Consider the following 13,477-nt stretch of genomic DNA (forward strand, 5'->3'; position numbering starts at 1 on the left):
CCTGAGCACCTTCCCTTGGAAGCAGAGGCATCTCTCATTGCTGTTATCACCGCAGGACCGCTGAGTAACAATGAGTGGCTGGAAAGGCAGATGGAAAGGCTTCTCCATATCCCACAGATAAATCACTGTACTAAAGCACCAAGAAAGGAAACAAACTAACAAAACACTGCAAAGCATCAACAACGTTGACCAAAGTACCAACCTGAGGAATTTTTATTTGCTCATTTTTAGGAGATAGCTGTGTCCCAATAGCTGTGGGACCTTATAGAGCCACTACCGTGCAAACAAGAATCATGCCTCTCTTTATTTGCCCTCTACTCATCTCTGAATCACAGGGTCCTCTTGATCAAAAGTGTAATAGAGAAGTGCTAGTAAATTTACCCTCCCAAATGTCCCAAAAGAGATGAGAAAAAGTATTATCTTGTACTCCTTGATACACTCTTCCCATCTCTTCACTGACACCACCCTAGTTCACTCTAATGACCTCTCCCAGTTACTGTCTTGCTGATTTCCCAGCTCAGTACCACTAAATATATTTCAGTGTGATCACTTCCATGTCCATCACTTCATTTTTCAGGTGAGGAGGAGAAAAGAGTCCCATTTTACCATAGGAAATTTCCTATCGTGGTGGGTGGTGGTCACTGTTCTTCACCTCCCCCAGATAAGTAGGAGCCACGCGCAAGCTTAGCAGATCTCTTAAGCATGTCAGACCTTACCAGGGAGGAGCTAAAAAAGCCAAAGTAAAACAAAGAAAAATTGCAAGTCCTACTTTAATGCCTATACAATTTTACTAAAAGCACTATCTGGCAACTCAAATGGAGCTTATTTTCTGGTCAAACTTAGGAGACCTTTTAACATTCACACACGGATTTCCTTTTCCTATCCACTCTATCTCAAAATATACATGCATTCACAAAAATATGCATTTGGCATACTACTCCTCATGCAGGTAAATTCCTACTTAAAAGGCAGTAAAAACCCGTGTGAATAATATCTGCTTGAGAATTCAAATAATTGGCCCTGAACTTGAAAAATTAAGGAATAAGTGTAAGGAAGTAACTTACCAGTTACTGTACCTCACATTTTCAGAGATAACAAGGGGTGATTGCAAGCTGTTATCTCTATTGGCCACATGCACACGCACCAGCATAACAATCTGGTCAAACACCATTCATCATCATTGTGCAACGCAGTGATGAGAGAAACTAAATTCAATTTTCAGACTAAATACATAAATAACCTGAGGCTTTCATAGTTCAGTAAACACATTAGGCAACAGCATCCTGACAAATGTTGTTTTTGAGTACAGTTTGGCAGCAAAAAATGAGATAAACAATTCCATGTTATTCTTTCCAAATCAAATTCTTCTTCTAAGTGAACCTTCCCCACATATATTTTTAACAGTTGAAACTTTCCAAATAATCGTATGACAAGGAGATAATCTTTGACCCAAACTCTTTCACACAAGTTCCTTTTTACATTCCAACACACTGTCTCTTCCGTTGTCAAATCCTATCCGTGGGGTCATAATTCCAAAACTGACTTGTTAGTGTCACTTAATAAATAGCAAGAAAAAAAAAATATATATATATATACATTTGCCTGTCCCCATACAGAATTTATTTAAAATCCCCCAGTCAGTCTGGAATCAATAATCCAATCCAAAGATTATAGTTTCGTATTACAGATTGCCCACAAAACCCAGTCTGGATGAAAGTAATTTGGTTTTCTGCTCAGATGCATGAATTCACTTTCTTCTATTAAAAGAAGGCACCAACTCTTATGCAATTGACTTTATGCACATCACTTAGGTACAATATTTGAGGAAATGGCTCTTGGTATCCAGTTTACTATTTCAGTAATATAAAAATTGTCATGTGGTTACCTGGAGAACTTGTAAGAGGGCTGAATTACCTTCAAACTTGCCCATCCAAGCCCAGCAAGCAACTCAGTTCAATGTTCAGACATTCCTCCCCCCAGTTTGCTACTAACTCGTCTACAAAGTATTATTGCATTTCATACCAAAGAGGAAGGAAAAAGCCACATAAATTATGAGTGTCAGCTGAAACACCAGTCAAAAACTTGGATTCTGGAGAAAAGAAAACCTCTCTTGCACCAATGGGCAACAGAGAGGAAGAAGGCAGTTTCAGAGCGCAGCTATTTAAATAAATTTCCCCTAACAAACGGAAATCAGCATCGCAGCTCTGATCTTTGCTCTAAGTTAGCAGAGCACCACCAAGTGATACAACACCTGAGAGCTACCAAAGGCAAACATCTTGTTGCCCTCGTACGCTCCCTCTGCCCCACGCCTGCCCCTCATATGTTGGGCCCAAGCCATCCATGAAGACCACTTCCAGCAGCAGCTTTACATTGGCCAGACACCAAAACTCTGTCAAATACTCTCCTGCTGCTTATCAGTTCCCTTCCAGATGATACAGCCAGCACCTGTAAAATCAGTAATCTCTCATGGCCATTGAAGGTAGTCTCCTTTGGTGAGCAGGCTAAAGGTCGTCCAGCTGCTAACACCATCTTCTTTAACACTATCTTCTTTATCCAGGAGACCCTGACACCCCACCCAGTCTTTGGAAACCTCATTCATCAGCTTTCCAGGCAAATTACAAAGAGTGCCTTCCCTCAGGCCATCAAGGGAAGGCAGTCAGCTGAGATTTACTGGAATTTGCCATTATTTGTTATCTACATACTAAATGGCACCATAAAACCCTTGAAACTGGGTGGTTTTGTTTCCCAAACTGATGGGCAGGAATAAGAATGGAAAATAGGAGTAAATCTGTAAAACGTGTAAACCTAAGCTAGATTTTTTTCACCAAAACATTATGTTTAATTAACTCAGATTAGTAGTGATTTCATACTCATGTGTTCTCTAGACCTACAGTTCTCCCTAGTACTATAAGCACCACCACTTATTTTGTAGTGTCATGTGAGGACCCACCTGGTGCTTTCCCATGCAAGTAAACAGAAGCGGTAATGGCAAACACAGCATAATAAAACCTGGGGCGGAGTTTTTTTATCCATTGATTTACTGTGCACGGTGCTGTGAACTTACTGAAAGTAAAGATATCTGCACCAAACAGGCTAGTAAATGGACGACTTTATCAGCGTAAGGCTGCATCCTTGAAGCAGCTAGCCGCTTGAATGTTTTCACCCTGCGTCTCCCAGAGCTGGTAGCACTAGTGCCATGGAGTTTAGTTTTTCAGGAAAAAGCCCTTTAAATGAGCAGAAACAGGTTTTGTTGCCGTTATCATTAAGGCACCTTCCCCTCTCCACCACAAAAGTAACCAGGAGATTAAAGTGTCTAACTTTCCTCTGCGAATCACTTGTAAGTGCTGATACACCTGGACATTTTATTTTTATTTTTTTAATTTCTTTGCTCAGAAATTGGAATCCACCCACAATGGCCAAAAGCACACAGGCTTTGCAACCTCCATTGAAAACACCCAGGGAACATTTCAAATGGCAGCGCTAAACCGCGAAGTTTAGTGCCATTAGGAAGGTCCACTCAAGGGACAAGAATAGCTGGGCTAGAAGAGTGGATGGGGTCTTTCCCTGCAAAGCACAGGAAGACTCAGCCCCGCACCAGGCACGGAGGACACCCTCTCAGCACAGCCCATTTGGACGCTCAGTGTGCACACTGAGTGCTCAGGGCCGTGCAGGACTGAGCCCACAGTTGGCACTGACTGCAGAAGGGCAGGCACAGTGGCTCTGGATGACGTCTCCAGTGGCCCATAAAGGCCTGGCAGACCTCCCCTTTCAGCTACCGGCTCTAGGACAGTGCATTCTCAACTGGACAAAAGGTACAGCTTCATCTGATGCCCTATAAACAATTCTACAGGCTCAGTTCAAAAAATGTTTTGAAACTTAATACAGCAAAGCTAGCAAAGTTACAGCTTTAAAAGTAAAAAAAAAAAAAAAAAAAGGAAACTAGAGGCTAAACAGAAGGGAGAAGTAGCCGGCTTTTTTCACCCCACCGTATTTTTTGGTGTATTATTCACTTTTCCCTTTTGCTCTGCTTTGCGTGGTTTTCTGTTTCCCTGCTTTCAGGTTCTCTTTCCCTCACCCCTTCTATGATTTTACCCTCCGTGTTCCTCATTACTGGTCCCCTACAACTCTTTTAATCCTTTCCCCTTCACTCTCTCGTTTTCTTCCCTCCTTCCCCAGTATTCTCTCTCTATATCACTTTTTTTCTCCAAATCTCCTCTGTGCTGATACTTACATGCATTTTTTCTACTGGTCATCACTTAACTCAAACTATTCCTGGAAAACTTTTGGGTGCTAGGGGTCTCACTCTCCATACGACAAACTTTTTTTTTTTTTTTTTTTTTAATTTGGGCTTATTCTACAAGCCCCAAAGGTTCCTTCTCTCTCTCATCCACACCAGCCTAAAGGTTTTCCTAAAGGCACACCTAGTCACAAAATTCTGGATCAACTTAATTACCTGGTCAAATAAAGCACAGTCTCCAAAGAGTCTACCAGTTCCTAAAAACCAAGCAGAGGGAAAAACTGAGCTACTTCATCAACAGCTGATGTTAAAAGATAGGAATCACTCAAGAGCTGTGTTATCTCAAATACTTAATTTACATAAATTTTTTTTTCTTTATCCTCCACATAGCCCGGCATTCAGCTGTGTATTAAAGTATGTGCTGAGTCTTAAGCTTGGAAATCAATTCAGCCTGTTCAAAGGCTGAAGGATGTACCCCATACACTGCCGAAGAGCACACCAGTGCTTCGAATTCAAATTAGGGCTTCAGCAACATAACCTTAAATCAGTATTTATGTTATCTGGTTTTATACGACTGACATTTCTGGTGTTTAAAACATGCTCCAGATGCCTCTGTAATGCTCAGGCATGCTATCAAGCACACCTTGCAGGAAAATAAATAAATAAATAAATAAAAATATCAAAGAATAGACTACTCAGAAGGATATTTTAATAGACTGTTATCACAAGTTATACTCTGCTGCTGCAGTCACAACCATTGAAGAGATTAACTGTGGGACACACTGCTTTGTTTCTTCATTGACATCCAAGCAAGTGAAGACAAAAACAAAGAACGTTTTTTTCTAAGAGTACAATTATCAGCATAGCAATTGCAAAAGTTGAAGTCAGCATGGATTATGCACCATGAAAGGCCCGTGGCCTAAGTGTGGTTGGAAGCTTCCTGTTCATATCAGCTTTAACGAGATACACTGCAAGTGCTGATTTTACGACTCTTAAAATAGTCCCACTTAAATTATTTATATTTAGTACACTTCAGGAAAAAGAAAAAGGAGGAAAAGTGCTTCCTGTTCAATAACAGGAATGAGTTCTTTCTCACTTCTCAAATCCCTCCAAGAGTTTAACCAGTCATCAGATTTATCCAGTCACCATGAAGAAGCGTGCCTTTATGTACTGGTAGCAATGTTTGTCTGTCAGAGACAGTTTTCCTAAATTAACAAATGCTATCTTAAGCAAACAATCATAATATTTGCTTCCACAGATGGCAGAAGCTGCTTGAGATTAACATTGTGACTGCGCATGGACAAACACCTCAAGTATCTCAGTCGTGACACGCTTCTAACTCCTAAACTGCTAACCAGAGTGATAATGTACTTTCCTCCCTTTAAATGGGGAAGCTGAAATGCATTAAAGTCCCAAGAAATGCGCTGAGCCTAGTATAACTCCATGCTGCGTCCAAGTGAGTCCTGTCCAGGATGATCTTCACATCGCTCTTTGGAAAGCCAACAGCGAGCACGGGAGGCCATGCAAGCGACTTCAGATCTGTCCCACCACCCTGAAGCACAGCTTTGGATCCTGTCTACACTTGAGTTTTGTTTGCTGCAGAACTAAACGGGCCAAAAATAAATAAATAAATAAATATTTCACAATCGATCCTACTTTAGGAAGCTCTTCTAACTCTCCTCGTCTCTACAGACAGGCTCTAACATAAGGGAAAATCTGCCTCAGGCAGTGCCTAACTACAGGTGAGTCCACGCAAGAGGCTGATATTTATCATTTCAAAAGATCGCTCTGGCAGTGTTTATAGTCCCTGGTGACTGTGCAGGGCAGAGAGTGACCCTGTCCAGCCGATGACGTGAGCCACATCCTGTCACCCTGCTGAACACAGAGGAAACAATAACTCTGGGACACAAAGTGTTCGGGAGCTGGATCTCACGCACGTGTGCTCCCACGTGTCTCCCAAAGAAGGACTTAATCTGCCCAAAACAAAAAAGCACAAAACCGAAGACTGCTCTACCCTACCCTCCAAGAAACATAAAAACCACACACTAGCATTTATGTTTAAAAATAGCCACGCGAAAATAAAAAACGTTTGTTCTGCTGACTGCTGTTCAGCTTTCATTAGTGGCTCTGCAAGCCTGGAGACTGTAAATTAAAACACTGGCATGTGCTTACACAAGGCAGTGCTCAGAAGAGGCCTGTTGGCCGCATCCGCTCACTGCTTGCTTAGGTTTTCCTTCTTGTGGCAGTGTTCGAAACTCATTTAGGGGCACAACGAGCCCTGGCAGGGAGCAGAGCACTGAGGACTTGCTCTGCCCTGCCCACAAAGCAGGGCACGAGCCAACCAACCAGCGTGATTAGCGCTGGATGGAAGTAATCTTTTTTTTTCTTTTTGTATTCTATAATTATCCAAAGGAAGTGGAGGGAGGAAAAATAAACTGGCTTCAATCTGCTGTAAAGTTGAGCAGGCTCAGCAGTTAGAAATACTCAAGTATGGAGAAGACTAGATTGAACACCAGCTTACGGTGACTTTCAAAGGGAAAGTGCATCAGCGCAAGAAACTCCAAGAAAATAGGAAGCTGCCTTCCTTTTCCTCCCCCCTCATCAGGCAGGGCCTGCTCGGGACAAGCTGTCCCCATGCGTGTCCTCATGCCACCCCTGCAGCAAGCCCCAGAGACGCCCACACGACCCAACAACCAGCTCTGGCCATGCATGGGGCATCGGCTGGCCCCAGAAGCAGCTCTGGGAAAACACGAGTGGAGGAACAACCACATCTCCTAACCAAGGATGACAACAAAGGGGTTGAACCGCAATTCCAAGCCACCATCCTGCATCAACAGAGGTGACACAGAGCCGGAGAAGAAACAAGCAGCCCTGTGCTCAACAGCTTGTTCTCCGAGGATGGGACGCAGCCTGAAAATATGTGATCAACAAACAGTCCCCATAGGGTCTTCCAGCCGAAGATGGCATTTGGAAGAGGGAGCAGAAGGGAGTCAAAAGAAAAGACGGCTGCTTGAAAGCAAGCAGAGCTGAGCTGTAGCCTCTCTGTCCAGGCTTCTCTGAAGAAGGAGTTAGTTTTGGAAATTTTACAAAGAGTACGTTTATCCAACCTGTACGCTTACAAAATCTACATGCTCTGTTCAGACACAACCTAACACTAGCAGAATGTGTCGGCACTGTAATTTATAAACACCATCACAAGCAAAAGCCCTGCAGCCCAGCCCATACTGCTTATTTTGCCACTTCCTTAAACTGGATTTGAATTGCAACAGTAACATTAAAGGAAATAAATCATTGCTGTGGAAACAAGTCTTACTATTAACCTGAGTCTCAGGAAACAGACTTTAAATGCACATTTTAAAAAACAGAATGAGAGCATTTTTCTCTTCCCCACACATCTCTTGCATGCAGTTTGTGATTGCTTCATAGTCTGCCTCAGCATTACTTTACTAAGGAGGGCTAAAACTGCACTCATCCGTGTTCAAAAAACGGGGTTTATTACCAATTCAACTTCCTTATTTTGGCAGAAAGAACGAATTTACTTTTCTCAGAATTACTGTGAAACAAGAAGTGTCACAGCTTTTCAGCCACCACTAAGAAATCAAAAAGAGGGACAGAAGCAAGAGGCTGGGGAGGCTTGGAAAAAAAACACTAGAAAAAAAAAGAAATAAATATGATTTGACGGATAGAAAAACTACAGCCTGCACATGATTTGTGGACAATAGCCACATCAGGATGGTAGGGTCTCTTTCAACAGGCAAGTCAAAACCAGAAGACAGGAGCTGAGCGCTGATGCTCAGTTGATGGGATGCAGTTACACGCCGTCCTCCCCAACAAGAGGCAGCCACAGGGAATTATTTTTCTGCCCAGTTTATTAGTGACAACAAACTTCTTACTTGGACACTTTGCAACTACTGAAAATAAAACCTGCTTCCAGTTCTCCCTTCTGCTGCTTCAGAGCTCCTCTGGAGCTGTCAGCATGGTTGTGCTGCTAGACACGAAAACAGAATCTGGCCTCTGCACTTATCTTTTCCTAGAAAGACATTTGGGTCATAGCAGTTTGCTCACTCTTCTAGCTAATTCCACTCAAAACTTCTGGAAGATGCAAGGAGATAAATGTTTGGAAATAGGTCAGGAAAGCAATAAGGCCAACGTCAATATGAAATCATGAATTCCGTTCCTCCATGGCTCTACATGATAAATTGTTTACCTAGATATTTAGTGTCTACTTTGCAAAAGTCTGATTGCACCACTTAAACCAATTTCACAACTTAATAGGAAAAAATATTTTAGGCTTCTCGACGTAATTGTTTATTGATACAAAAGAAATGGCATTTTTCACTTTTTACGTAGTTGGATCTTTTATGCATTTTTTTGCCCCAAAACAAAATAACCAAGGTCCCTGTCTTCTAAAGTGCCTTGGCAGGCTGTTCTTTTGAATGGCAGAGTAGGGCGATGGAACATGGAAGCAGCACGTGCATGCCCAAGTGCAAACTTTGGCCTCACCAGCTTTCCCAAGGAAACGGGGCACATGCAGCCCCACTAACGGTGTGTCTGGCTGCCCGCCTTTCGGTTCCTCATGGGCTTAAAATTGTTGTCCGGTTGAACACGTGATTTGATATAGGGCTAGGACTTTCAAGGCTTGCAGCCACCTTTGTCTTCTGAACTACTTTGGTCCCTCTTGTTCTGTTCGAGCCTACAACATTGCAGCTCATGGTTTAGAGTCAAATGAGAAATGCAATCGTTGTCTTTTATAAACTGCAACACAAACTAGAAGAGTCTCAGTCATTCACCATACATATAATGGCTACTTAAATAAGAAGAGTGGGTACTTCAACTTCTTCCTGAAAGGTTTTACATACTTATGCATACATTCTGCTATGGGGATTTGTTCTGCATCCAGCACAATCCAGACCTTTACATTATCATGACATTAGGACAGGAAAACCAGAGGGATTTCCTTCTCAAGGAAACTACTACCCCTTTCCCAATTACTTTAAACATCAAACAATTGTGTGTTCAATTCCACACTACTTACAAATGCCACACACCGCGGTGCGTACCAACAAAGGTAACAAACTTCTCCATATCTGGATTAGGATTAGGTTTTGGAGAAACTCCCGAGGAAACTTTCTCCTCCACAAAGGAGATGCCACTCCTTTCACAAGTTTAGGCTCACCAACTTCAGACAGCATTCTGAGACTACGTGCGAGCATCCTCCAGTCAGCAAGGAAGTGAAAACACGAACAGGAGGATGAGAAATGAAGTCACAGGCAAGGAAGATTTTAGGCACTATGTTTGGAGAAGCTTTTTATGATATGAGTAGATAAGCTTTGGAAGATAACCCTGGAGAGAATAGAAACCTTTGTCACAAGCCTTTTAGAACAAATATGTGTCAGGAAAGTTTAAAGAGGAGCTTTAGGACCAAGGGATCTCTTCCAGGCCTAACTCCTTTGGTCCTGTGATGAACAGTCACAACATAAAAATGTAGTAAACAAAAACAAAAGGAAAGCAGCCACAGAGGTCACTTCAGATGGCAGCTGGCAAGCCACCTCCCACAGCCTCTCTGAGGATCCAGAGTTTCCTCAGGAAGCAACAAAGACAAGAATCTTCGCCTCAGTCCTAGACCTGGCAACGTCTCCTGCTGTTGCCACACAGAGTTATGTCAGGACTTGGCAGAGAGCTGTAAAATCACTCCTCCAGCCTGCATAAAGACAACGCCGGGAGCCAGGGCACAGGGCACTGCATGGCCGCAGCCAGATGAGGAAACCCAGATGCTCTTCCCAGCTGTGCACGCGGCCACGCTTCAACCCTGAGGGAGCCCAGCAGCCCCTCTTTGCCCCCTTCTCCTTCACCCCCCTCAGGAGGGCTTCCACCCAGGACAGAAACGTCATGCAAGCCAAACGGGAGCTGCAGTTCAATTCCCCAGGCAACGCGAGCTGCAGCTAAACCTTGCTCAGTACCAGGAGCAGGCAGCCTCCAAAACGCAGAAAACTGATGTGAACAAACAACAGGTTGGAGTGAGAGGCCAGGAAGAATTTGGGTTGACAAGATAGGGCTTGGAGCAGATGCTCAAGTGGCTGCATTTACCAAGATGAAGGCGTTCCACACGCAGATACATCACTGCCCAGCAGCGGTAATTTACTGCATGAAGTAGTTTAGGAGCAGGCTTGAGGCCACTTGCACGGCAGCATGCTCAAGGTAGCTATTAAAATTGTAGCTTCCTCGCTGTTACACCTGAGGCTGTGAGGCACCGAAGGATTATGCAGGTATCCTGTTCCTACCAGCCCAGGAGCAAGCTGAAACCATCTCTCCTCACAGAACTTTGCTTTCCCAAATCCATGAGTAACAAAGCTCCGTGACCAACAAGGCCTGCCTTCCAAACTGACTCACACTTGAGATGCCCCAAAACCCCTCCCTGTCATTCCTGGTGTTTCCTTTAACATCCACAAGCCTCACGACCACCCCCTCCTTCTGCATGACTTCAGGCTGCTCCAAATCTCTCCCATTAGTTTAGAAAGAGTTTAGAAAACTCCAAGATACTTCTGAGGGAGAAAGAGTGAAATGCAAGTATCAAAATCAAAGCTTTGACAGATTTACGTTGAAAATGATGGGCCAGGTTCTCTCCTGTGCCGCAGCATGACCTGGGCGACATGGGGCTTTTCTTCCAAGATCCAGTAACTTACTCCCTGTCCCTACTGCTGTGGCTCCAGGCCTAACGCTAGCCCTGATGCACAGCACCGTGAGCTGGTGGCATGGAGCATAGCTCTGCTTTCTCTGTCCCCCTCTCTCCTCACGCTCCCATCTACACCTTCTACAGCAGAGCAGGGCTTCAAGGCTTGTGGAGATGGTGGCTTTGCCACTGCTGAGCCAGCTGCCAGTTTTTCCTCACTGGGGAATGCTGAACAGGCTGAAATAGCTGAAGTCCAGGCCCTTCGCACAGCTGAGGGCTGTGGACCATCAGGGAACTGGTGCAGATTGAAACCGCGACCCTCCTGGCTGACACAGAGGCGCAATCTAGGGGTTTGCTCAGAAGTGGAGGTGAAACAGGTTTACAAACCAACTTAATCCATAATTTCTAAGGATAAGAACTTGAAACGTGGACATGTCAGACTTGACAGGTTACCAAGGGATCTACTGATGCAAAACAGATTAACCTACCAGGTCTAGGACTGATTGAGAAGATGACTGTTTAGACTCCTCTTAGTAGATCTGCAAACTTATTTTTGGGTTGCCACCTAACTTTTAAGCAGGTAGAAGATGAGTGGCTGCGGTTGTTCACACACACAGGTACCATTTCCCTGTCTGTCTGAACTTCATGAGGGGATTTTTGCAGGATTCCTCACTTTTGGGAAAACAGAGTGTCAGCCTCCACAGGAAATGAGACGTCTGGTCAGAAGTAGGTGGTTTTCTAGGATTACACACTATTAAAATTCAGGAAGGAACATCTTCTCACTAATCACTAACTACTAAGCAAATATAACTACAAATACTTACATCTTCCCGAGGGTTTCCACTGCCACCCTATCATTTTAATGAATCTGCAGAGTAATTACATACTGCTGGTAACACAGGGCTGCTTTACAGCTTTCTTTCCCTGTCTTAAAAGTAAACAATCGGCCTGCGAAACCTCCAGTACATTTCAATGTTACACAACAGCAGTAAGCAGTGGGCAAGAGGAATGCCATTCCAGAAGACACTTCATCTCTAGAAAATTACAGGATTTTCTGCTGGGGGAGAAAAAGACTAAAGACACATCCACATGTTCTACCACAGGCTCCTCAGGTCTGTATAAACCGCATTTATTTTGTCTCTGTGCCATTTCCAAAGCTGAAGGCAGGAATTCTCGCTGCGAAAGGAGGACTGGCCATTGCCAAATAGTCCCCGGTGCTCTGGCACCACGTCCTGGCGCTTACCCAGGGCAAAGTACCCACTCCTGCTGGGCTAAGTGTCAACACACGCCACGGAGCACGGCGGTGGCTGTCTTAGTTTCGTGTTCAGACGCTCGGCTCGCTAGTACTGCGTGAAAGAATTCACCCCAAAATGCCTTCATTCATGCAGCTCTCTGAGCGTTTATGGAGATAAGGACTTGAAAGCGGCCTGACTCGCATTTGATACGTTTGAGACATTTGATTTAAGAAGGAAATAAAAAAAATAAAAAACCAAGTAGCGATGCTTGGCGGGTGACTGTCGGGGGGGGGGGGGTCTGTTCTCCCCGCAGTGTTTATATCCCCACTTGGATGTGCAGTTCCCTCTGTGCAGGGCAGAGCGGGGGCAGGCGGAGCCAAAGTGCAAAGCTAAGCACATTGTTGCTCCAGATGTTAAACGCACACACGATTTCACAAAAAAAAAAAAAAAAAAAAAAAGGAAAGAGAAGAAAATAAAGAAAAAAAAAAAAAGGAAAGGAAAAAAGGAAAAAAAATAAAGTGAAAGACGAGAAAGAAGTTGCAGGATGGCAGTTCTGTGAGGGGTCAAGGCACAGCAAAGCACAGCCGGTACGAGGGGGCCGAGGCTCGGCTCCCGGCCGTGTCCCCCCCCTTGCTGCCGGGGCTCCGGCTGCCGGAGCCTACCCCGGGAAGGGCTCAAGGCTCTAGAAAACCCCTCCGGGGGAGGCCCCCCTAAAAATATGGCCCCTCGCACCACCCCCCAAACCTTTAAAAAAAGCCAAAAAGAAGTTGAAAAGTAATTAAAAATGGGAATAAACAAGCACACAAAGAGAAGAGCCGCCCCCCCCGGAGGCTGCCAAGTCTCGGCGTGGAGGAATTTAGGGCGGCCGAGCCCCCCCCAACCCCGGCCCGGACCGACGGGGGGAGAAGGAGCGGGGGTAGGGACTGGGGAGCTGGAAACCCCCCCCTCTTTTTTTCTCCCCTCAACCCCCACCTGCGGCAGCGGCCGAGAAAAGCGGGACAAAAATCTTAATAATAACAAAATAATGATAATAATTAAAAAAAAAAAAAAAAAAAAAAAGAAATCAGAAGAAAGAAGAAGAAGAAAAAATCCCCCCGGCGCCGCCGCTACTCACTCCAAGCAGACACACTTTCAGCTCGCGTATCGCCATCATCTGCCCGGGGCCGAGCCGCTCCGCATCCCCCTGCAGCCCCGCACGGCTCCGCACCGCCCCGCACCGCCCCGCACCGCCCGGAACGGGCCCCGCCGCCGCCCACGGCCCCGCCTCGCCCCTGCCCGCGGCGGGACCGGCCCCCGGAGCGGGGGGGGGTTGGGGGGGGACGCCCCCGGAGGCTC

The 13,477-nt window shown here is 45.0% G+C and overlaps 1 protein-coding gene across 2 annotated transcripts in view; it reads right to left on the minus strand.

The window, feature by feature from the left end:
* RAB31 (RAB31, member RAS oncogene family) overlaps positions 1-13,443 on the minus strand; it is a 63,766-nt gene extending 50,323 nt beyond the window's left edge. The window contains exon 1 of one of the 2 annotated variants that reach the window (XM_080578392.1): positions 13,257-13,443. In XM_080578392.1, coding sequence (XP_080434518.1) covers positions 13,257-13,295 — 39 coding nt within the window. In that variant the 5' untranslated portion in view covers positions 13,296-13,443. The remainder of the gene's footprint in view (positions 1-13,256) is intronic. The other variant, XM_080578393.1, reaches the window with a different exon arrangement.
* Positions 13,444-13,477: the final 34 nt, after the last annotated feature.

This window comes from Anser brachyrhynchus (genome assembly GCF_964034855.1).
Source record: "Anser brachyrhynchus genome assembly, chromosome: 2".
Taxonomy (NCBI): Eukaryota; Metazoa; Chordata; class Aves; order Anseriformes; family Anatidae; genus Anser; species Anser brachyrhynchus.